Source organism: Rhinoderma darwinii, chromosome 5 (assembly GCF_050947455.1).
Source record: "Rhinoderma darwinii isolate aRhiDar2 chromosome 5, aRhiDar2.hap1, whole genome shotgun sequence".
In the NCBI taxonomy this organism is placed as follows: domain Eukaryota; kingdom Metazoa; phylum Chordata; class Amphibia; order Anura; family Rhinodermatidae; genus Rhinoderma; species Rhinoderma darwinii.
The window spans coordinates 327,293,327-327,317,877 of record NC_134691.1 but is presented as its reverse complement, the minus strand read 5'-3'; the positions used below and the strand labels follow the sequence as shown (position 1 = coordinate 327,317,877).

Genomic DNA, 24,551 nt, shown 5'->3' with positions numbered 1-24,551 from the left:
ATTACGGAGCAAATGAACGAGTTTTATAATATTTAATAGAATAAATCATTTGAAATAACGAGAAAAAAAAGTTAAAATGAAAAGGGTGGTTTAAGATTAAAAAAAACAAACCTGTCTGCCTTTTTGTTTTTTTTTCCAGAAACAGCGCCACTCCTGTACATTGGCTGGGTCTAGTATTGCAGCTTAGCTCCATTAAAGTGAATATCTGCAATACCAGACACATCCTATGGACAAGTGTGGCGCGGTTTCTGGGTGGGAAAAAATGCAGTCTCTAATTTTTCATCTTATACAATCCATTTAACAGAGTAAATAATGTCCGGTTTGCAATTTGGTTTGCTTATGATGTTAAATGTTGGGTCACAATAGGGTAAAAAGTCTATACATGGCCAGATTTGCCATTCAGTGAGTTCCCTGGGTACCTGTAATGGCATCCATATATTTATCACCCAGCTTTTCCAAAAACAGCGATAAACTAAGATACCAGTTGAGCTTGGGTTGTTTTTTTTTTACAACTGAAGTTTTTCTATTTTCTGGGGGGTTTTGTTATCATTAATGGGTAATTACATTATATTTACTTTAGTATTCTATGGAATAACTACTCATTTTCATTACAATGTAAAAATGGTTCACTAGTAATACAAAAAACAAACAAAAAAAAACTATAAAATTGAAAAAAAAATAAAAATCCCAAGACTTATTCTCGATAGTCCCCTTTAATCCTATTTAGTCTTATATTACAATAAAAACGTTGAGAAGTATATTAATAATTCTATACGTGCCCCAGGAGAGCAAACATTTCTCCCTCCTTCTCCCTCTTCACAATTCTGTGTCTGGCTGTAAGGCAACTTTATGTTGCAGGAGCTCTCCCCCACTGTTCTATCACTAGGACAACAGAAACCCTAAGGGTATGTTCACAAGGCCTATTTACGGACGTAATTCGGGCATTTTTGCCCCGAATTACGCCCGAAAATAGCGCCTCAATAGCGCTGACAAACATCTGCCCATTGAAAGCAATGGGCAGACGTTTGTCTGTTCACACGAGGCGTATATTTACGCGCCGCTGTCAAATGACGGCGCATAAATAGACGCCCGCGTCAAAGAAGTGACCTGTCACTTCTTTGGCCGTAATTGGAGCCGTTATTCATTGACTCCAATGAATAGCAGCGCCAATTACGCCCGTAATTGACGCGGCGTTCAAGCGCCTGCACATGCCGTTACGGCTGAAATTACGGGGATGTTTTCAGGCTGAAACATCCCCGTAATTTCAGCCGTAACGGACGCCCTCGTGTGAACATACCCTAAAACCCACCCCATTGACCGAGTCCCACCCTTCAGCTGTCTGTCAGATAAAAGTTGAAGGAATCAAGAGGAAATTATCACCAAACACCGTGGGCAAGTTTTTATCATTAGGCCCCCTACCGAAATGTTTCCACCTTTAGGGTATGTTCACACGGCTTATTTTCGGACGTTTTTCGGGCCGAATGTCACTTCTGGAGCCATTTTTTGGAGCCGTATTTCATGGACTCTATAGAAAAACAGCACCACAAACGGGTGTAAAAAATGCAGCGAAAAACATGAGTTGAAATCAGCTCCGTATTTTCAGACGTTTTTTAGTAAGCGTGTGAACATACCCTTACATTGCGATGAGATCTGATCTTACTTTGGATCTAAAAAGACATATGAGAGAGCGTATCTCCTGATCATGTGTAAGGATCCTTATTTTTATCATTCATTTCTACGTTTGTTAAACTATTAAATACTGATCATATGGGTGGAGTATCCGTGGGACCAGGGACAGGACTTTACCCTACAGAGCGTGCGTTTGGCCACATAAAGATACACCAGTATTATAAATGGCACATGTTAGGTGGGGGGGGGGGGGGGGTTGCTCTGTTATAGATTTTGCATTGGTGCTCAGGGGCTTACGCAATTGAATTTGACATTTGAGAAATTATTGGAATAAAAGAAAATAGAGAATTTGGATTTTGTCCCAGCCAAATTGAGGGTCCTTAGAGACTTTCTTCTGACTCCCAAATTACAGTAACTTGAGATCAGCCGTTTCACTTGCTTGGCATATTAGCCCATGCTGGCTGCTAAGTTTCTGCACTTATTCTTTCAATTACAATTTTATCGTTAGCATTTGGCACAAGATAATCAGATTGATCATTGCTAATTCTGTGCTTGCCGAGCCCAACGTTATTGAATGTGCAGCTGTTTCCATACAATGGAGAAAGTGACTATTCTACTTAAAGTGTAGCTAAACGTTTAACAAACTTCTGACATTTCATAGTGACATGTCAGAAGTTTTGAATGGTGGTGGTCCGAGCACTGAGACCCCCACCGATCGCTAAAACGAAGCAGCTGAAGCGCTCGTGAGTGCTCTGCAGTTTAGTTTCCGTTCGGCTTTTTCCGGAAATCCGGTGTATCAGAGTACGGGCTCATAGACCTTATACTTAGTCCGTCCTCGAGATACATTGATTTCCGGAAAAACACCCCAAAGAGAAACGAAGCGGCTGAGCACTCAAACGAATGCTTCAGCCGCTTTGTTTTAGTGATTGGTGGGGGGGGGTGGGGGGGGGGGTCACAGTGCTCGGACCCCCCCCAATCAAAACTTCTGACATGTCACTAACACAAGTCAGACGTTTGTCAAACATTTAGCTACACTTTAATATGAGCTGCTTCTCGGCTGTGTTATTTTTTAGGGTGCTCGTATACAATGTGGCCAAGCACAGGAGAAGTACATCGTTTCAATGTGATTCACATGTAGAAGCTGCACGGAGAAAACAGCAACTCAAAAACGCTACGATTCTCAGTAAAACTACGTGCAGCTTTGCCGCGCCGTTCTTAGCCACGCAGCGATGGACTCAGCCGCATCTCGTATATGCATCCTAAAAGAGCTTCACATTTCCTTACATAATGTATAATGAAAAGTTCGAATATACTTTGTGTTTCAGATCCTCACCATTTCCAAAGACCTTGCTGGCTGTCAGTGAAAGGTAACTTACCTGTTCAAAACCAAAAACTGGACTCCAGACTGTAGAACTTGTGCTGTAGGCGTATTTAGCTCACAGGGGATTGCTCAGACTAGATACAATTGTTGTAAACCCACAGCTACGAGAAGCATTATGGATTTGAAGCCTCAGAATGTACAGAAGAAAGTTTCCATTCACTGACAGGAAGCAGAAATCTTCAAAATCATCATGAATTAGAACGCTACTTATATTTCGGGGATAAAGAACTTTTCATTATGCAATCATTAAAGACAGGGGAAAACACTGAAAGAGAAGACCCCTTTGCCAAAAAAATTCTGTGGACCCTCATCTCGCACACCTATTACATATCGGACACCTGCCACACACCAGTCATACACTGGACACATGCCACTTACACATAGGACACAAGCTGCACATATGCCACTCACATGCTGTCAAAACTTGTAGAATTATTGTGCCCGCTGCTGACTCATGATACAATCTTTCAGGCAGATGAGTAACATCTCAGATGAAAAAAAAACATCCCTAAAACCACAATGGTCTCCTGATTAAAAGGGGCCGTCTGGTTTAGAATACACATTTTTAGATACCCCTTTGAAGACCCTCATTGGTTAGCCAGAATAGAGTGAGGTTACAAAGAGTGTTTCTTTATCACCCTGGAGTATCCAGTATGTCCAAGCATAACACATACTGATGCCAATGATATACCAATGAGAACGGTGTAATGCCTAATTTCCCCTGTGGTGGCACTGCAGAGAAATTGAACACTTGCTGCCAGGTTCCCCACAGATTACAGCTGATCACTGGGGGTCCCAGCCATGGGACACCCTGTAAACACTTTAACATCTAGGACCCTTTACACACATATGTACTGTCTAAAGAGTTTTCTTTGAGTTTAATTTTTCCGAATTTGGAAATCCCTTTAAAAATGAAGACACCTCAATCCAAAGCTCGAGCATTGACAAGGGCTACAAGTGGTGGGAGGTGCCATCTTGGCAGCAAACTTAATCCTTGTCAAAGTCACTGCCCTCATGCCAAAGTGCCCTTAATTACGGCAAGGCAAACACTAGCCAGCTGCCTACTGTTTGCCCGTATACGGATATGAAAGATCCTGCGAGTGCCCAGTGTTCTTTTAAAACACGTTCACGGTGTTAACCTCATACCCTACACGCTGGCACAGCGCTGACCTGCAGCAATTTAAATTGACTGGTAATTCCAGCCTCTTGTTATATAAATACCGACAAGGGAAAGAAGAGTTATTACACAGCAATTTGCTCAAACAAAAAGATGAGACAGAGAAATAAAAAAAATTCTACAAAATAATAATCCACCAGGACATAGAGCACATATTACTTTTAGTGTTATTGCATTGTCTGGATAAAAACAGAGAAAATATTTATTGCTGCAAAGTATTCATTGTGTGAACTCCTCGGTGCCCTGGGAATGAATGGCTGTCAATCATTCACTGACAGCAAACAAATATCTTGAAAATGGTCGTATAACTTCATCTATACAGTGATTTAAGTGCAACTAAACTTTTAAAAAGCTTTTGACAGGTCATCGTAACATGTCAGAAGTTTTGATCAGTGGGGGTCCGAGCACAGAGACCCCCACCAATTGCTAAAAGGAAGAGGCAGAAGTGCTCGGAGGAGCGCAGTGCCGCCTAATTTCTGCTTGTAAATGTCCTGGAGTGGCCCAGAAAGAGCCCCGACTTGAACCCAATCGCATATCTCTGGAGAGACCTGAAAATGGCTGTTCAACGACGGTCCCAATCCAACCTGACAGAGCTGGAGAGGATCTGCAGAGAAGAATGGCAGAAAATCCCCAAATCCAGGTGTGCGAACCTTGTGGCATCATAGCCAAGAAGACTGGAGGCTGTTCTCAAACCTTGTGGCATCAAACCCAAGAAGACTGGAGGCTGTTATCGCTGCTAAAGGTGCTTCAACTAAGTTCTGAGTAAAGGGTCTGAATACTGGGGTTCTCTCATCATTAACAACCACTGTCAAAATGTGGCTGTCGGGACGATCAGTTGATCGCCCATGGTAACACTCCAGGCACCCCCAGCAAACAGCTGATTTTGCCAGGAGAAGCCAATCAGATATTCCCTCTGCAGTGGCCAATGCAGGGGAAATGTAGTACTACATGGCGGCCATTCAGAAGTCTGTCCATCGATTGTAAAAAAAGAACAGCTCAACTCCTCTACAGAGCAGCTCCTCGTTCTGGCTCAAAGAGGGGGTCCAAGCCGAGGGACCCCCTCTATTATGTCCATATGCCTTTTTAGGGCATATAGACAGGAGTCAGGAGTGTAACTACCGCTGTAGCAGCCATAGCGGCTGCTACGGGGCCCGTGGCATGAGAGGCCCCGTGCCCCCCCCCCCATGCCAGCGGCCAGTATCAGCTCCCTGCTTCAGAATTTTTCAGAGCGGAGGAGCAGAGGAAGCTCCTCTGCTTGCCGAGGAAATCCCTGGCCACATCACTACTTTAAGCGCTGTGCTCGGGGAAGCCCTTGACGTTACTCTCCATATATGGACAGTGACGTCAGTGGCTTCTCCTTGAGCAGAATCCCCATTTCCGACTCTGGCCGGGGATTGCGCTCCAGAAGGAGCCCCTGATGTCAATGTCCATATATGGACAGTGACCCTCAGGGGTTTCCTCTAGGAGCGGAATCCCCGGCCAGATCATCGGCAATTGGCTCAAGGAGTAGCCCCTGACGTCACTGTCCATATATGACAAGTGACATCAGGGCTTCCCTCTAGGGATTAGGGGTGTGATATAAAAAAAAATGCCACCCTGCGCGACGCATCGGTTGTCCCCCTTTGTGATACTTGAAAGTATAGCACGGTCTACAGGGGGAGCTGTATTGCACAATCTACAGTAGGGGGCTGTATGGCACAATCTACAGGGGGGGGGTGTTGTATGGCAAAATGTACAGGAGGGGACTGTATGGCACTATCTACAGGGGTGTACTACCTACAAGGGCGGGCTGTGTGTGGCACCCAGGGGAGGGGGCCCTGTCACAAATTTGGCCCAGTGTTTCCTAGTTACACCCCTCACAGGAGTAGTCTTCGAGACAACCCCTTTAAGACTGTATGATTGCGCACATACCATATGTGTAACTGTACAGGGGCCCCGTAGATAGGAGGGCCTTCGCTTAACTTAAAAACTCACAATTACTCTTTATAAAATAGGTTCTCTATGATGAGACAGGGCCCTTTGCTGTCTGTTCTGCCCCTGCTATGGACCTGCCTTTACACAAACTTGTAGGGTATATTTTTGGACGAGGTACTTGGCCAATTTTAGTTAGTCAATGATGATCAGAGGAGAACCCAAAAGTCACACACTTTTCAGCGGATTAGAAAGCATGAAATGAGTTTGAGTTAATACCGAGAATGCACCGTAGCTGAAGACTGAGGGAAAGGTCAATAATGTAATAAATCCATAATCAGAAAAACTCACATTTATTTCACTTACTGAAGATATTCTGACAGCTTAGCAAAACTAGAAGCCAATAGCAAATGGCTATAAATAAGGCAAATATCCCCTGCTCCCTATGTCAGCAAAGCGAATTTTAAAGGTGCATTTCCATCTTAGACATTTAGGGCAAATCCTCAACATACTCCATAAATATCTGATCGATGCCGGTCCCAGAGTTGGGACCGGCATCTATCTCCAGAATGGGGGTCACCCGACCCCCGTCCTGCCTGGTGCGGTGGCTGTTGGATGGCGCATCCAGGCAGAGAATGAATGGAGAGATGTCCGGGAATTACAGAAACAGCCGGGCACAGCGAGTATTTCCATAACTCCCATATGAGTGAATGTCTAAGATGGGAATATCCCTTTAAAAACTTTCCCCACCATCCAACATCTGGATGAGGTCAAGGTAGTGCAGAGAGTTAAAGGACACGGTGGGAAATTTGAAAGATCTGAAGAAAAGTTACAGTCCTGCTGCTAAATCGTAACACTAGGGGAGGTACCATGTGACGGAACCAGAAGTGCCTACGGGCCCCATAATACGGACCTGTAGGGACCCTGAATACGGCCGTACAGTCTTAGTATATACTTCAATGCCGTATATATAACTGTTCCAGTGCCACGAATACAGAATCTCCTCTTTTGTTTCTCCCCAAGAATATTTTTTTTATGACGAAGTTTTCATAAGGAGAAAAGCTTCCGGAGGCTGAGCTGGCAGGAGAACATCAGATATAGCAATATATTAGCATTTTTATGTATTCTGAGAAATAAATAAAACAACATGGAGACAAAATGTCATTTTACTAAGAGGAACACATTATGGATATTTCATATTTCACTGTCAAACAGAGATGGCGGCTTTGCTCCATGGACGGCTGCCAAGATGCTCTTGCTTGATTGCAAACTGCTCTGGTCTTTATATAGATGAAATTTCCAAGATTCTGGACGGGCAATAATTCTTAAGACAACAAATACTTCTGCCTAGTTCTAATTTATATTTCACAGGAGGAAGAAAAAAAAACTGCACATTTTGCTTAATGTTTGGTCAGCGAATACGGTGGTAACCATTTGGTAATGTTTTTTTTGCCTTTCAAGGTCTGATATGGTTATTGGGGAAATGGTAGGAACAGTCGTTCTCATATGTATGCGGGAGTCCCGGATGTCCCCTGATGGCAGCGGAAAGATGGATTGGGTATGTTGGATTTCAACATGTCCTATCCTTGGTACCTGCGGGATACAAGCTGCTGCCAGAGGTGCCTGTCAGATGCTTGTGTGCCCTCCGCATTGATATAAACATGCATGCTCAACCAAGCCAACAGTGGAGTTAGGAGAAATAGTAAGTGGCCGAAAGAGCATTCGGCCAATGGTTACCTCAAGTGTATTGCAAGTTTTAGAGATCAACATTTTTTTGAAACCGCATGACTTCTCCAGTCAATTGTCCCCTCATGTGACCCTGACTAATAAGAAACCGGAAGAGGCGTGCGAAGGAGGAGGAGGGAGGGGGGGGGGGGATTACTTCTTATCGTGTCTGGATTTCCCTATTAGGGGGTCAATTAGTGTACAAAATTATGTGGTTTTCTCAACAAGACAACAAGTAACTTTCTAGTTTCCATCCAAAGCCTGGAAATTTCTACAGATCTAATACTTCTCACAGCTGAGGGTTTGTTACAATTGTATCCAGTCTAGACAATCCTTTGTCAGGTAAATGCATCAGCAGAACAAAGACACTAAATGGTCAAGAGTATGTGGACCCCTGACCTACCCACCTATATGAGCTTGTTGGAGGTCAGATTCCATAACCATGGTCATTAATATGGAGTGGATTCCCCCCTTTTGTGGCTACAGCAGTGTCCACTCTTCTGGGAACACGGTCTACAATATTTTGGGGTGTCTGTGGGAAATTTTTGCCCATTCATCCAGAAGAACATGTGAGGTCTGACACTGATGTTGGAGGAGAGGTCCGGGCTCGTAACCTCCGTTCTAGTTAATCCCAAATGTGTTGGATGGAGTTGCGGTCAGGACTCTGTGCGGCCGGTCAAGTTCTTACCACCAAACTCCCCCAACCAACCAAGTCTTTATGGACCTTGTGCACTGGGGTACACTCATGAGAAACAGAAAAGAGCCGAACCCCAAACTGTTCTCAAAGTTGGAAGCTACAATTGTGTTATAAATAAATAAATACTCTTAGACACTTTGCATCAAAACTGAATGTGTGAATCCAGCAGTTTAAGCCACATGCAGAAGTGGATCAGTAATGGAGATCTATCAGTCTTTCCTTGAGGGCTTGCCCACACGTAACGGAATTGCTTCAGAAAATTTCTGCAGCAATTCCGCAGAAACAAACAGGATTTCTGCCGCGGAAAAAACGCACCATTTCCTGTGTTTTTTTGTGATTTTGCGGCGTTTTTCTTCAATGCTGGGAGATGGCGACATCTCTTCTGAAAAACGCAGCAATTCTGTCCACTTCCGGCAGCAGAAATTGACATGCTGTGGTACGAAAAACACGCACCACCGGTGAATTTTCGGTTGGACATTTTACACAGCGTGTGAATGAGATGTTAAATCTCATCCACTTTGCTGCTACTGTATTCTTCTGCGTATTTTCCGTCCGCAATTCCAGACAGAAAATACGCAGCAATTCTGTCACGTGTGGACAAGCCCTTATATTTTTCCTTCATTTCCGATCTAAAAAAAATACAAAATACAAAAAACGTGTGCATGTAACCTTAGTGGATGGCGTGGTACTTGATTTTTTACACTGGGTTGCAATGGTTGTGGCTAAAACAGCTGAATGAACTATGTAAAGAAGTATATAAGGATATGTAAACATTTTGAAGGATAGATATATATATATATATATATATATATATATTTATTTTAATAAACAGGTCAGTCAGTGTGTTTGGTGTAACTTTTGAATTAGTTTTTATTAAAAATTAGTTTTCTTTTTTTAGATACAGCTGCTCTGTATTCTGTATACAGAGCAGCTGTATCTTTTGCTATGACCTGAATTAACCTGTAATCCATCGCATGTAAGTTACAAACCTATATGATAGATAACAGGTGGATCCTATGTGTAAGACACACAGGACCTGCAGACATTGAAACAGTCGGTCCCGCGGACCTGACGGGAACAGAATTTAGCAAAAGATACAGCTGCTCTGTATAGAGAATACAGAACAGCTGTATCTAAAAAAGTAAAATGGATTTTTAAAAAAAAAAAACGAATTAGAAAGTTACACCAAACACACTGACTGAACGGTTTAAGTTTAAAAAAATAAAATGCCCTTTACATAGCCTTTAAAAGAGGGATATCCACATACTTTTCACTATATAGTGTATCTCTCCTGTCTTGTTTGCTGCAACGTATCAGAGTAGATGAAATGTATCAAGACAGGAGCTAAGCCGATTTAGCTCACAAAAGGGTCACTAAACTGGAGACAATTGTAGAAAACCCTCAGCCAATGCAACGAGAATGTTTTTTATTAACTGACAGCTAGAGGAGATATTGAATATGGAGAGGAATGGAAAGTTGCAGAACTTTATTTACATTAAATTCAGAGAAAAAAAATCCCTTTAATGAGCTGGGCCAGTTTGGAGAGAAGGGAAGGGGTTAAAGGCATCCATATATAAAATATATTCCAGCTTCAGCCATGTCAAAATCCGGTGAGAAGGGTCGTTCAAGTCAATAGCGCTCTAGTTTGGGGAGCATTTGACACTAAGAGTCTAGATGACAAGTTCACAGCTGAAAAGTGAAACGAATTCCCCTTAGAAACCTAAACTGTCAATCTCAGCATTTCTTCAGAGAGGTCACAAAGTCTGGTGACAGCGATGACTTCAATGTGTGGCAGCTGAAAAACACCAGCAATGGCAACAAGCAGCTACTGCGGACCTATACTCTGCACCGCTGCCTAGGGAATTACTTACGTAGCAATTCCCTACATTACTCAAATTACCACCATGATGGCGAATTACCGATGATGGCGCTCAGGATTACACGGTGTCGCTGCTCACTATTGATATGTGGACCAACAGGGGCCAAACCCACCTACCTCTAGAACGGGGCCCCCTAAACCCCGTTCTAGCGTACTTGGCTCCCGCTGCCTCCCGGCCACTTCCTGGTTAGGTGGTCGGGAGTTACGGAAACAGCAGAGTGCTTGCTGAGGTACCCGGTTTCTGTAACGCTCATAGAAGTGAATGGGAGTTACAGAAACGGCGAGCTACGCGGTTTCCTTAGCTACAGAGTTTCGGAAACCACGCAGCTCGCCGTGCTATGCGGTTTCACCAACTGCCATTCACTTCTATGGGAGTTACGGAAACAGCATAGCTCAGCGAGCACTCGGCTGTTTCCGTAACTCCCGACCACCTAACCAAGAAGTGGCCGGGAGACAGCGGAGCAGAGTAAGCTAGAACTTTAGGGGGCCACGTTCTGATGGAGCAGCCCTGACCCAGCCAACAACCACAACGGCACCATGTTAGCTGTGGCTGTTAAATACCCAGTTAATGGCCGCGTTGTAATGCAGGTAAAATGTCCTTTTATCTGCAAAATCGTGTGTCCATTATCGAATACACCCTTTATGGCCGCACGATTTTGCAGGTAAGGGGCTGTTTAACCCGTATTAATGCACGGCCATTATCAGGGTATTTGACCGCCGCGCAAACAGGCAAACAGGGTATTTGACAGGCACGGTTGTTGGCAGCTTGGCAGTCGGGTCAGGGCCGCTCCCACTGGTCTCACCCTTATTTAGACTAATGTGATATACGTCCGTGCAACGCGTGTGATTTTCACGCGCGTCGCACGGACCTATGTTAGTGTGTCCGCTTCGTAAAACTCACGACATGTCCTATATTTGTGCGTTTCCCGCGCATCACGCACTTATTAAAGTCAATGGGTGTGTGAAAACCATGCGCAACACACAGAAGCACTTCCGTGTGACGCGTGTGATTCGCGCAAGAGTAGTAAAAAGTATGAATGAAAACAGAAAAGCACCACGTGTTTTTCTGTTTACAAACATACAGAACCGATAAAAACACAGGGACATATACAAAAACACCGAAAAAGGCCATACTTACAAATGGACACAGCCAGGTCAGAAATGCTGATGAAAGGGCGAGCAGGTGCTTTAAATAATAATAGCCACTCCCACTAGTCTTGAGGGGAGTGGTGTGTGGTGCATGGGATGTGTAGTAAGAAATAATAAATGGTGTGTGTGCAAGTGTAATACTATAAGTGAAATATAGGGGGCAGTAATAAATGAAGTGCCTCAATAGAAATAAATGGATAATGGGGTGCAAGTGAGTGAAACATGGAGGGATAGTGTGTACGTCATGAGGCACAACGTGTATAGCCAGGTAGAAGCCTATTTGTGATGCCTTGATAATTCATAGAGCGGGCTACCCTGCTTGCTATGCCAAACAACAACACACCATGCTCTCCCAGCATCAAAGACCCGGCTGTGTCCAAGAGAAGCGAATATACATAATAATGAAAAATACCTGGGGTATTGGTAATCATTTTGGCCAAAAGGACGCAAGCTCGCAATCCACGACAAGGATCCCCAGACTTGCGAGTCCCTAACTCCTAAACTGGAACCGTTGTTTGGCATAGCAAGCAGGGTAGCCCGCTCTATGAATTATCAAGGCGTCACAAATAGGCTTCTACCTGGCTATACACGTTGTGCCTCATGACGTACACACTATCCCTCCATGTTTCACTCACTTGCACCCCATTATCCATTTATTTCTATTGAGGCACTTCATTTATTACTGCCCCCTATATTTCACTTATAGTATTACACTTGCACACACACTATTCATTTATTATTTCTTACTACACATCCCATGCACCACACACCACTCCCCTCAAGACCAGTGGGAGTGGCTATTATTATTTAAAGCACCTGCTCGCCCTTTCATCAGCATTTCTGGCCTGGCTGTGTCCATTTGTAAGTATGGCCTTTTTCGGTGTTTTTGTTTACAAACATACAAACGGATTGTTTCATAATGATGGCGGCTGCGCGAAAAACACGCAGCCACGCACCATATGCTGCTGACACACGGAGCTGTTAAGTACCTTTTGCGCTTGCAAAACGCACACGGTCGTGTAAATCCGGCCTTATAGAAGAAGAGATATAACTTTGAAGGCCCTGAGCCCCCCCACCAAGACAAAATGTAAAGTGGCTACAATTAGCACCTCTCCTTCTGGACTACCCAGCACCTCTATACATTAGTTTTTTTTTTACATGGCCCAATATTGGCCGTGAAAACAAGTGCGGATCAACTAGACAGCTTGTTGATAGTCACTCGTTTGCTCCTTTGACAAGGAGCAACAATTAGTTATGTATGGGGATGAGCGCTCGTTACCACAAACGTTCATCCGCATATATTTCATCATGTCAGCAGCGCATCTCCCCGTTTACACAACTGATGAACGAGCAATGATCGAGAATGAGCGTTTGTAGGAACGCTCATGTGCCCGATCATTGGCTCGTGTAAAGAGTCCTTTACATGTGCAGTCAATTGATTTTAAATGAGTTCTCTCACCCTGAACAGCCTAAGGCCTTATTTACACGAGCATATTTCACGTCCATGATACGCGCGTAAAAATCACGCACGTCGCACGGACCTATGCTAGTCAATGGGGCCATTCAGACATTCTGCGTTTTTCACGCAGCGTGTGTCCGCTGCTTGAAACTCACTGCATGTCCTATACTGGAGAGGTTTTTGCGGTTCACGCACCCATTGAATTCAATGGGTGCGTGAAAATCACGGACATCACATGGACGCACATCCGTGTGCTGTGCATGATTCGCGCAACAGTTGCTCAAAAAATGAGAAAAAGAAAAACACCTCCTACAATTAAATTTGCATACGTCAAAACCACTTGACAGAAGGATGCCATACGCGCAAAAATAACGCAGAAACGCACCAAACACAGATGACACACGGAACTGCAACGCACGCAGAACGCACACGATCGTGTGCATTAGGCCTTACTGAAAGCGAAGTCCATCAGACGATCGCTACAGGTCTGGCTTCTGAAATCCCCGGCGATCATCTATTATCGGTAGGGGACATTGCAGCCAACCATACATTTCCCTTGCAGTGGCCCCTGCAGAAAAAAATTTGTATTACACGCCAGCCATTTAAATGAATGCCAATCTATGTGGATGGGCCAGATCGGAGAATAGGAGCCGCTGATATTCAGCGCTCTCTGCTTTGGTTCAGAGGGGGGCAATTGCTTTTCTCCTAGGAGAACAAAAGATTGGCCCATTTGGCCAATGTTTATCTATGTGTATGGCCAGATTTAAGGTGGCTTTACATATAGCGTGGTTTTAATTTTTTTCAAAAAGTGCTGCCGTTTTTGTGGCAAATTTTTAGGCCGTTTTTTCAGCTAAATCCAAAAGCGTGGGAAATATAAAAGGAATGGGAAATATAAAAAAAAACAAAAAAGACAACTTACTTCTCCTTCATGCTGGATCCACTTCTGGCTTTGGCTGAAAAAACTGCATTAAAAACGGCAGTGATGTTTTTCCAAAAAACTTATGTGAAACCACCCTAACACTGATCATACAATTATATCATGGACTTGCTATTAAGCAAAAAATATGCAATATACAGTATATGATTAACGCTTCAAGGGGTTTCCATACTTTCATATTGATGGCTTATCCTTAGAACAGGCCACTGTGTGATCGGTGGGGGTTGCACAGCCCCTTCACTGCAGTTCCTGACACAGGAGAAGTCATAAAATACCAGAAAACCCCCTTTAAAAAATAAAGGTATATACAGTTTGCAAGGAAGGTCTCTCTCCACTGACACCTATTGGTCATAAGTGGTACTGCATCTAAAAAATAAAAATAAATAAATAAAAAACAAGCATATAAATAGTTTGTGCAATTATCCACAATTTATTTACACATTTATATTTTGGTGGGAAGATTTAGCACTTGGTACAGGTTTGTCTAGAAGAAAGAATCCCAATATTTGCTGCTGAAAACCCCCAACATTATGGCGATCACTTGTTTAACCCCCATAATAGACATGATAAGGAAGGTCTGTAGCTCAGCCGGAGGCGATGTCCTTCCTGACAACATAATTATGCATAGTGCACCGGAATGCGGATTCTTCCTCGGGGTCTTGCCCTTCATTAGCTCCCTTATCTGCGGATACATTCCTTTTTGTTTTTCATCAAACAGGTAAAGAATTCCGGGTGTTTTTGTTACCATCTGAAACGTTAGTCATGAAAACACCAGCCCAGTTCTGGTTTCTCCTTCTGTGACATTGAGAAAGATTGTTGGCTAGTGCCGGACTAGAATAAAATGGCCACAGACTGAGGGCAACGAGCCAGCGCAAGGTCTTGTAAGACACTACAAAGGTGCTCGATACTCCGATCACCCAAAAAGTGGAAGAACAAGAGAAATAGCCAATTAGAAGACTGCAATAGATTTATTTTTTTAGGTGTATTCATATACTCCGCTAGGCCTCCTAAATGTTCATTTTGTACAATCCTTATTTCAGACTGTGGCACCTCAAGAAATGAATCTCCCGGTTGGTAGTCTTGCCCCAGGATCACCGGTTATCTTGGTGAGCGGGGGATTATGCGTTTATATGAACATCAAACTTATTTATTTCTGTTATTTATAGAACGCCAACATATCCTAAAGCGCTGGACAGATAGTCACCATTCACAGGTACAGTCCCCAATGGGGATAAGAAACTAACTTCACGATCTCAAACACACAAGGGCCAATTAACCGATCAGGATGTTTTTATAATATGGGAGAAAACCAGAGAAGCTGGGGGGAAAAAAAAACCCCATAAAAACACAGGGAGAACATACAAACTCCATGCTGATGAAGTCCTTGATCAGATTTGAACTCAGGACCCCGATGCTGCAAGACGACAATACTAACCCCTAGGCCACCATGCACTCTATATGGCTCTGATTTTTTTTATACAGAGGTATTCATAAATAAATCAGAGAGAAAACATGTGTCATGCTCCGTTGGGTGCCGTATAGCAGGCGGCAGAGGATTGTCACGGTAGGCATAGCAAAAAGGTCAGAGTTCCGGCATGGAAAACGCAGGCGGCTGAACATGGATGGTCAGAAACACGCAAAAGATCGGTACGTAGGATTACAAACACAAGACTGCAGGGGAACTAGGAACTCAGGAATACTAGGAACCAAATTGCTCTGGCAATGTGTACCAGAGAAGGTAGGGCTTTATACAAGATCAGGTGAGGATTTATAAAATTGGCGCGCGCTGGCCCTTTAAGAATACAATGTTCAGCACATGCGGTTGTTGTGGCGGTCATGGACTAGTAAGTGCAGGGCGGCGGGAGGGAAGTGCTCGTTACAGTAGAGAAATAATATCCCCTATAAGAATTTATTTTAGGGCAAAAATCTCCGTATTATGGGACCACGTTGCGCCCTAGAGACTGCTGTGCGCAGGGACCCTGTAACTAAAACCAATTTAAGCTTTTGCTAATAAAGGTTGGTCTAAGTGAGGAACGGTCTCTAATGTTTGAGATGTATGGAGTAAACCCCTTTAATTTCCTAGTGGGCCCCTGGAAAGGGAGGTGGGTCACAGCAGAGTGGGTCTTTATTATAACATAGGCTGTTTATTAATTATTACATATTTATTACTTACTTATCCATAATATCATATTATATACATATATCCATAAAGAACATTGTCCGGTCCTCCAGACTCCCTAATGAATCCCTTTTCACCCCCGTAGCGGCTTACTGCCAACCAGTAATACAGCGAGAATGTTTTTGATCCAAATATGCCACCTTCTATACTACCGGAGGGCACCAGCAATACATTTCGATGCCAACGGCCACTACTCCCCAGCACTGGAGAATAGTTGTTTTTTTATTTTATTTGGCAACATAGAAGCAAGGGCAGGTGGGCATCAATGTTCCCTCTAAGTCTTGGCAGCTCCTTATCAGAGCAGTTAGGGAGCAGGGCAAGTCATCAATGGTGGGTGATCTGATGACCATTAGTAATACCCCAGTAAACGCTAATATATCATACTACATAAGAGAATAAGAAAACTTTTAAATTTTAAAACTTTTAAAGTTTACTTTTTTTTTTTTTAAATACTATAATATTACAAGTCCACCAGTAAAATAGACCGTTATAAACAGCAATTATCGGCATCAATGAAATAATCCCTCATTACAGTACTGTCCCTATAGATAGCGCCACACAGACCCCCTGTAGAGAGGGCAACACACACAGCCCACCCCCTCTTGTATATAGTGCCACAGCCCCCCCCTTGTATATAGTGCCCCACAACACTCCCCCACCCCCCGTGCATATGGTGCCCCACAGCACTCCCCCCCCGTGCATATGGTGCCCCACAGCACTCCCCCCCCGTGCATATGGTGCCCCACAGCACTCCCCCCCCCCCCCCGAGCATATGGTGCCCCACAGCACTCCCCCCCCCCCCCCGAGCATATGGTGCCCCACAGCACTCCCCCCCCCCCCCCGAGCATATGGTGCCCCACAGCACTCCCCCCCCCCCCCCGCCGAGCATATGGTGCCCCACAGCACTCCCCCCCCCCCCGAGCATATGGTGCCCCACAGCACTCCCTCCCCCCGTGCATATGGTGCCCCACAGCACTCCCTCCCCCCGTGCATATGGTGCCCCACAGCACTCCCTCCCCCCGTGCATATGGTGCCCCACAGCACTCCCTCCCCCCGTGCATATGGTGCCCCACAGCACTCCCTCCCCCCGTGCATATGGTGCCCCACAGCACTCCCTCCCCCCGTGCATATGGTGCCCCACAGCACGCACTCCCCCCGTGCATATGGTGCCCCACAGCACTCCCCCCGTGCATATGGTGCCCCACAGCACTCCCCCCGTGCATATGGTGCCCCACAGCACTCCCCCCGTGCATATGGTGCCCCACAGCACTCCCCCCGTGCATATGGTGCCCCACAGCACTCCCCCCGTGCATATGGTGCCCCACAGCACTCCCCCCGTGCATATGGTGCCCCACAGCACTCCCCCCGTGCATATGGTGCCCCACAGCACTCCCCCCGTGCATATGGTGCCCCACAGCACTCCCCCCGTGCATATGGTGCCACACAGCACTCCCCCCGTGCATATGGTGCCACACAGCACTCCCCCCGTGCATATGGTGCCACACAGCACTCCTCTCGTGCATATGGTGCCACACAGCACTCCTCTCGTGCATATGGTGCCACACAGCACTCCTCTCGTGCATATGGTGCCACACAGCACTCCTCTCGTGCATATGGTGCCACACAGCCCCCCTCTCGTGTATATAGTGCCACACAGCCCCCCTCTCGTGTATATAGTACAACACAGCCCCCCCCTCTCCTCTATATAGTGCCACACAGCCCCGCCTCTCCTCTATATAGTGCCACACAGCCCCGCCTCTCCTCTATATAGTGCCATAGCCCCACCCTCTCGTATATAGTGCCACACAGTCCCCCCTCTCGTATATAGTGCCACACAGCCCCTCTCTTGTATACAGTGCCACACAGCTCCCCCCCAAGTGAATACAAGTGAATGTGGCTGTCGCTAGCACCGGGGCCCCCTCTGGTGCTAGCGACGCCACTGCATCCGCCCGCGACAGTGCGCGGGCTTCAAAAATTTGTGACTGTGGAAGGTCAACAATCAAAAAAAACGAAAACTTACTTAAAGTGTTATTCCCTTCTCAGACATTTATGGCATATCCATAACCATAGTCCATGGCCCACCTCTATGACCCTCATCTATGTCAAGAGCGGGGGTCTCATGTCTGAGATGGGAATACCCTTTTAACCAAAAAGGACAACTCAAGCAACTATATTTTGAGGTATGTTCTTTTAAGGGGATGTCTCAGTATCTCTTATTCATTTAAGAGATAGACTGTCTTCGCCACAAGGAATGGAGGCCACAGAAACTTATTCTCAAAATTAATGTGGTTCCCAGCGGTTGGAGACCCCCTTCCCCCGATCACACTTTATACCTAGTTGATAAACCATATAAAGGGTTTTAAAAAAAATCCCCTTTAAAAAAAAAGGTATTGTCTGCTTTGGACAATCGTTTTTTGTAAGAAGGGTCTTCAGCTGATCACAGGTTGCCCGCTGCTAGAACGCCCAGCGATCAGCTGTAATCTGGGGGGGGCGGGGGGGGGGGTGACATACACATATTAGCAAGTGTTTCATTTTCTGGCAGCGCCACCACATCATTACACAGTGGCAATTAAAATCAATGCGCTGTCCAAGTAATGTATGGACTTGTCGGGTCCTCCAGAGTAAAAAAAAAAAAACATTGAATAACCACTGTTCACTCTGGCTAATAGAGGACAGTCTTGAACACGGGACCCCCCTCTATTAACTCAGAATTTCCTAATAGACTATATAAAAATGGGATTTCTATAGAACACAACAGCTTTAAAGGGGTTGTACATGATTAGAAAAACAAGGCTGCATTCTTCAAAAAACAGTGTCACACCTCTCCACAGGTTGTGTGTGGTATTGCAACTCAGCCCAATTCATTATAATGTAGCAGAGCTGCAATACCAGAAACAACCCATTGACAGGTGTGATGCTGTTCCTGCAAGAAAGCAGCCGTTTTTTTTCCCAACCCTGTACTATACCTTTAAGTGCTGTCCGTTTTGAATCCTGCTGACTATATAGATAGCATTTCCCCAGATTGTCTTCCCTTCTGTTTGGATCTTCAGACACCTGAAAGACATGTTCATGATCTCGGTCTTTGTACCCATGCATCTTGTAGCTGGTCATCCTCTTCACTGTGGTCATTTGAGCCTCCAGTAGAAGTCGGAGCACGGTAGACTTGTACTATGTTGACCTCCAGCGGTCAGTGCGTGTGGTGGGTTGTGGGTTTTCAGAGTGGTTAACCCCTTATTTCTAGATTTAGTAACCCCTTATGAAAGAAGAAGTTCTGCTCCGGCACACAATTCCTTACAGACACGTCTACACCACGAAACGCTCGCACTCCTTGCCCCAATTCCTTCAGAAATTTTTGGCTTTCAAACTGCATTATCACGGCCCACAAATAGGCCGTAACTGTGGGGAATGTGCGTCCATGGGAATGTATTTGCAGCCGGTCTCCTGCTGCTGTTTGTGGATTATTTACAGGATACGAGAGGATGAGGTTACAATGTAAGCACTGTAGGCCCGGCCGTGTGATGTAATGCATCCGCTGAAGTGTGAGGAAACTAATCTGTGACACTTTAAAAAGGGGATTATTTGTGATCATATTAGAGTTTCCTACTTATAGAACTTCTCTCATATATTTCACGCTGAGGCTCGTTCTTAACCCTTTCATAACTATACAAAAAATGTCATTCCCTTCGAAGAGCATCTATCTAGGTTTGATCTACGGATTGGCATTCTACTTGACTGGCTACGCTTCAATCCACCTACCAGCCCAGATGCCCTATAACGTGCATCCTATACACTCCCGTCTGCAGGACTTCTCCCGTGCTGCACCCATTCTGTGGAACTCCCTGCCCCATCACACCTGCTCTTAACATTTTCAGTTATAAAACTCATTTCTTCAAGGAGACCCGTGTCACGTAACCATAGTCCATGACCCGTACACAACCTGACCAGGTCACAGACATCTCCACTCCACCCGGTCCTCAACTAGCTGCGCACTTTATATCTGTGTTGGCTCAGATACCGGCTGGGTGACTGATTTATGCAGCTTTAGTTATATTCCAGTTGCCAACACAAGGGGCTGGTCCCTTGGACAACGTTAGCACCATGTACCTATTGGGTAGTGCCGCAAAGACCCCGCTGCGCTCCAGTGACCGCCACGGAGACAGTCCATCATTGTAAAATCTCAATTCCCTTTTAAAGTGCCGGCGAACATTTGGTTAACCTACTCTTGTAGATTAGGGATGCGTCTAAAGCAGTACCTACAATTTCTAATATAATTTAGAGAAAAACAAATGGCAACTATTACCCGAATCCCAGGGTAACACATACGTGGTACAAGGATCAACAATGGGATCAATACAAAGCAGAATATCAATACCTCATCAATGGTGTTCTCATCCTTCTTCAAAGCTGGAAATAAAAAAGAAAAAAGGTCAGTGACAAAACTAAATAAGAAACCTAGAAGAATATAGACAGACGATTAGCAACTCACAGGATAAGCTGCGCACACATTTTCCCATCAGTTTAACCTTGCAGTTACTGTACAATCACCCTGCTGCTCGGTCGGTGCCAGTCTTCACTGTAGTTCTAAAATTCTATTCATAAACCACAAGATGAACTCTGAAGTAGGAGAATTCTGTAACGCCTGGAGTCGTGGGAAACTGCGCAACTCAAATTCCTGTTCCCTAAGATGCTTATTTGTAAAGCTAGTCACAGCTATGAGATAAATGTTGGCCAAAACAGAACAATTCATCCATTTTTTTTCCAGTTATTGGCCATTAATTTGCCCCGGTCTTTCATGTATTAAGTGATAATCGATCTGTCAAAATTCTGAACCGTCATTGTTTTTTTTCAGCCAGTGTCCGGCCATAACCTTTTTGTGGTATCGGCCAATAACAGTCAGTCAACTAATCAGTCGTCCATCTCTTGGCTGGTGAAATCCCATTTCTGTGGGCAGATTAGGAGTCTTGATGGGCCACAGCGGATACTAGGGGGTCTGATCCTTACAACTCTTGTACACGACCGGGTTCGGGCCGTGAAAAATGGTCCGTGTCTCTGACGGACTTCCCGGCACGACCGCGTTACAGGTTAACTGGACTTCTACCATCGTAGACATTTATGACGCTAGGAGTCTCTGCCTCCTCACGGAACGGTTTCGTACTGAACAAAATGATTGAGTACTGAACAGCAGTTCAGCAGGGAGGCAGAGACTCCTAGCATCATAAATGTCTGCGATGTCAGAAGTCCCATTCACCTGTACCGCGGTCGGGCCGGGAAATCCGGCCGACACACGGAACGTTTTTCATGGCCCGAACTCGGTCGTGTGCAAGAGGTGTCAGTGTTGTATATATACAGTAGTTTGGATCTTTGGGCCAGAATCACACACACGGTTTTGATGCCGTTTTTGGCTCAGTTTTTTTTAGCCAAAGCCAGAAGTGGATCCAAAATGAAGGAAAGGGACAGAGAAATACTGATGCCTCTCCTTTCTTTTCTGTCCACTTCTATGGTTTGGCTAAAAAAACGGAGCCAAAAACTGCGTGTGTGATCCTGGCCTTTAGTGAATACAAAGCATTACAGGGCACTCATTGAAATCAATGAGCATTTATTCTCCATAAAAACACATTGATGATCAATCATTAGGTTAGTGTAATCGTGATGGTCCAATGCATGATTAGCAGAACAAAGAAGTTGCGGTGCTCCAGCCCCATCCAAGTAAAGGCCCCTTCATTCTGTTGATTTGTGGGTGGTCGGACTCTCCACCAATCCTACACGGATGGTCTATCCTAAGGATAGGCTAATAACAGGTCTTGCTGGGAAACCCTTAAAAAGGCCAAGGACGTGTGAAGATAGGTAAATAGATTGTAAGCTCCGCAGGCTAAATTTCGGATGACTAAATACAATAAATTGGAAATGTTGAAAAAAACAAAAAACTAAAAAGAGAAACATTTAACACTGGCATTGTCTCATTACAGACAATCCTCTAAAGTAGTTGTACAGGATTAGAACACTGTTGCTTTCTTAAAAAACAAAAAAACAGCGCCACAGCTGTCCATGGGTTGTGCCTGGTATTGCAGCTCAGCATCATTGAATTGAATGGGGCTGAGCTGCAAAACCACACACAACCCGTGGACAAGTGTGGCGCTGTTTCTGGAAGAAATCCTCTGTTTTTTTTAATTCTGTACAACCTCTTAAAATAGGAGATCTGCTGAGAAGATCAGTAATTTCGGTCCCCAAGCCCCCAGCAAAATGCTTATTTTGCTGGGGTAAATTTCCATTTCTACGGGGGAAATGCAGAATTACATATATTTGAATGGCAAACCAGGTTATATAAGGACGGACTATGTCCACCAATGCGAGAGATGCTGCTCGTCATCAGCTCTCTGGCTCGTAGAGAGGGTCCTGACGGAACATTACTTTTCTATGAGCATCCAATAATCCAGAATACCCAATAATCTGGCACCCACCAGGTCTCACTCATCCTAAATGAAAGCAATTTTGCTGAATTAATCTACACCCTGACCGGGGTGCGACAGTGTTAAACGTTACTAAATAAATACCACGCTCCGGACTTGGTTTATAAACCACGATTATGAAAGTCAGCAGATCACGTGACATAATGCAGACGATGTGATGAATGCATTAGCGTTACGGAAAGCGGCCGTGATGGTCATGACATTGATGCAGCTGGGTCACATGACCTGACTGCGGGAGATTTTTTAGAAGTGCACTCGCACTCTGGACCAGCCCTGACCATTACTGAGCTATGGATGGCTTTTAAAGTGTACCGATCAATATCTGCATTAACTTTCAATTAAGGATCTTGGAGTTTACTGCTTAGTATGTCAGATAAATAAATAATACGTCGCACATTACTCTGGACAAGCGAACAGAAAAACTCCTTCAGCACTGAAAATACGCCATGTTGAATTGGTTACGGTAGAACAGACATGTATTTATTCGGGAGAATGAGGACCCCATTTACGAGCTTTATTAATTTCCCCCTTCTCTATACATAATCAGGTGGAAACATTCTATAGTGCTCCAATATATGAAATATTAAAAGGGCATTTCCCTTTAAGTACATGAGGAGCATCACTTATTACTACTTAAAGGGGCGCTACAAGCCCTTGATGGTCTGGACACCCGAAGATTGCAACCCTGATCTCTTACTTGGCGTTGAAACAAAGGGAAGCTGCACTAGATCGAGCAACATTCCCTAGTTTATGGTTTATAAAGTATTTTTTGGGTACTGTATTGTATAGTTACTTGTACACTCTATCATTGTATTATTTGGGCGCTAGATGTTAAACCTTAAAAAGGGGTTCGCCGCATTGGACAATCCCTACTTGTTAGAAGGGGTCCTTGACAATAACCTGAGCACAAAGTGTCCCCCTGCTACGACCCACAGCAATGAGCTGTAATCTGTGGGGAACCCTGGCAGTAGGTATTACATTTTCCTGCAGCGCCACCACAGGAGAAATGAAACATTACACAGTGCCCATTCATATCAATAGGTTGTCTGTGTAATGCAGGACAGGACTGGTCCTCCAGAGCGAGAGACGCTCTTTGTAACCGCTCTACTATTGTCAAGAGATGAGGATCCTGAACAGGAGGACCGCCCTCTATTCACTCTGAATTCCCTAATTGTGTATATGAAAATGGTTTCTAAATTGGACATCTCCTTCAAACTGGGAGGGAAATCAATAGAAGGTACTGCACAGGGCACCATTCAACATTAGGCCAGCCCTGGATTTTCCATTCAGCACTCCAGGAAAGCTGGATGAGAACCCAAGTGGCAAATGGAATGGATTATAATGTGGTCACCCGGGTTTTCCAGAAATAGAGGATTTAACTATGACCCAATTCTCATATTTATTTATTTTTAATTTTTGAGGAAATATTACATATATTTTTTTTAGATTATTATTCTTAATCTCAAGTCCATGACCCAAGACCAGACATGCGACAATTACCATTGAGTTCTACTTGGGTAAAACATAAATAATATTTTTACCTTTACACATAATTTTATATATTATTAGATGTAATTATAATAAAAATGTACTTACTCTAAATACATTACACTATCCTAAATTACAGCCTGCTTTAACCTGCAGAGCTGCATTTATAATTCTGCTAGTTATTAGATACAGTTGACAAGCTTCTTGTCAGACACACCCCTAACTGCTCAGCTGAGCTCCAATAATACAGGGGGACCTTTAGGTTTTTCCTACATCAGATTTCTGTACAGTTCCTGGTGTAAAGACCATACTTCCCAGAATGCAAATCACCAATGCAAGCTATCTGCATACATTGGACCAGCAGGGAATGTTAATAGATTTCAGCTCTAAAGCCTGTAGAATTGTGAATGCAGCTCTGGAGTATAATATAGTCTATAACTCAGGATCAGCACAAGATAAGTAATGTATAAGAA

General features: G+C 44.4%; 1 protein-coding gene across 2 annotated transcripts in view; it reads right to left on the bottom strand.

Annotated features, from left to right (window-relative positions):
• Positions 1–24,551, bottom strand: part of CDK14 (cyclin dependent kinase 14) — a 399,726-nt gene that overhangs the window by 350,528 nt on the left and 24,647 nt on the right. For both annotated transcript variants that reach the window (XM_075827675.1, XM_075827674.1), the window contains exon 2: positions 20,496–20,527. In XM_075827675.1, the coding sequence (XP_075683790.1) occupies positions 20,496–20,527 (32 nt within the window). The remainder of the gene's footprint in view (positions 1–20,495; positions 20,528–24,551) is intronic.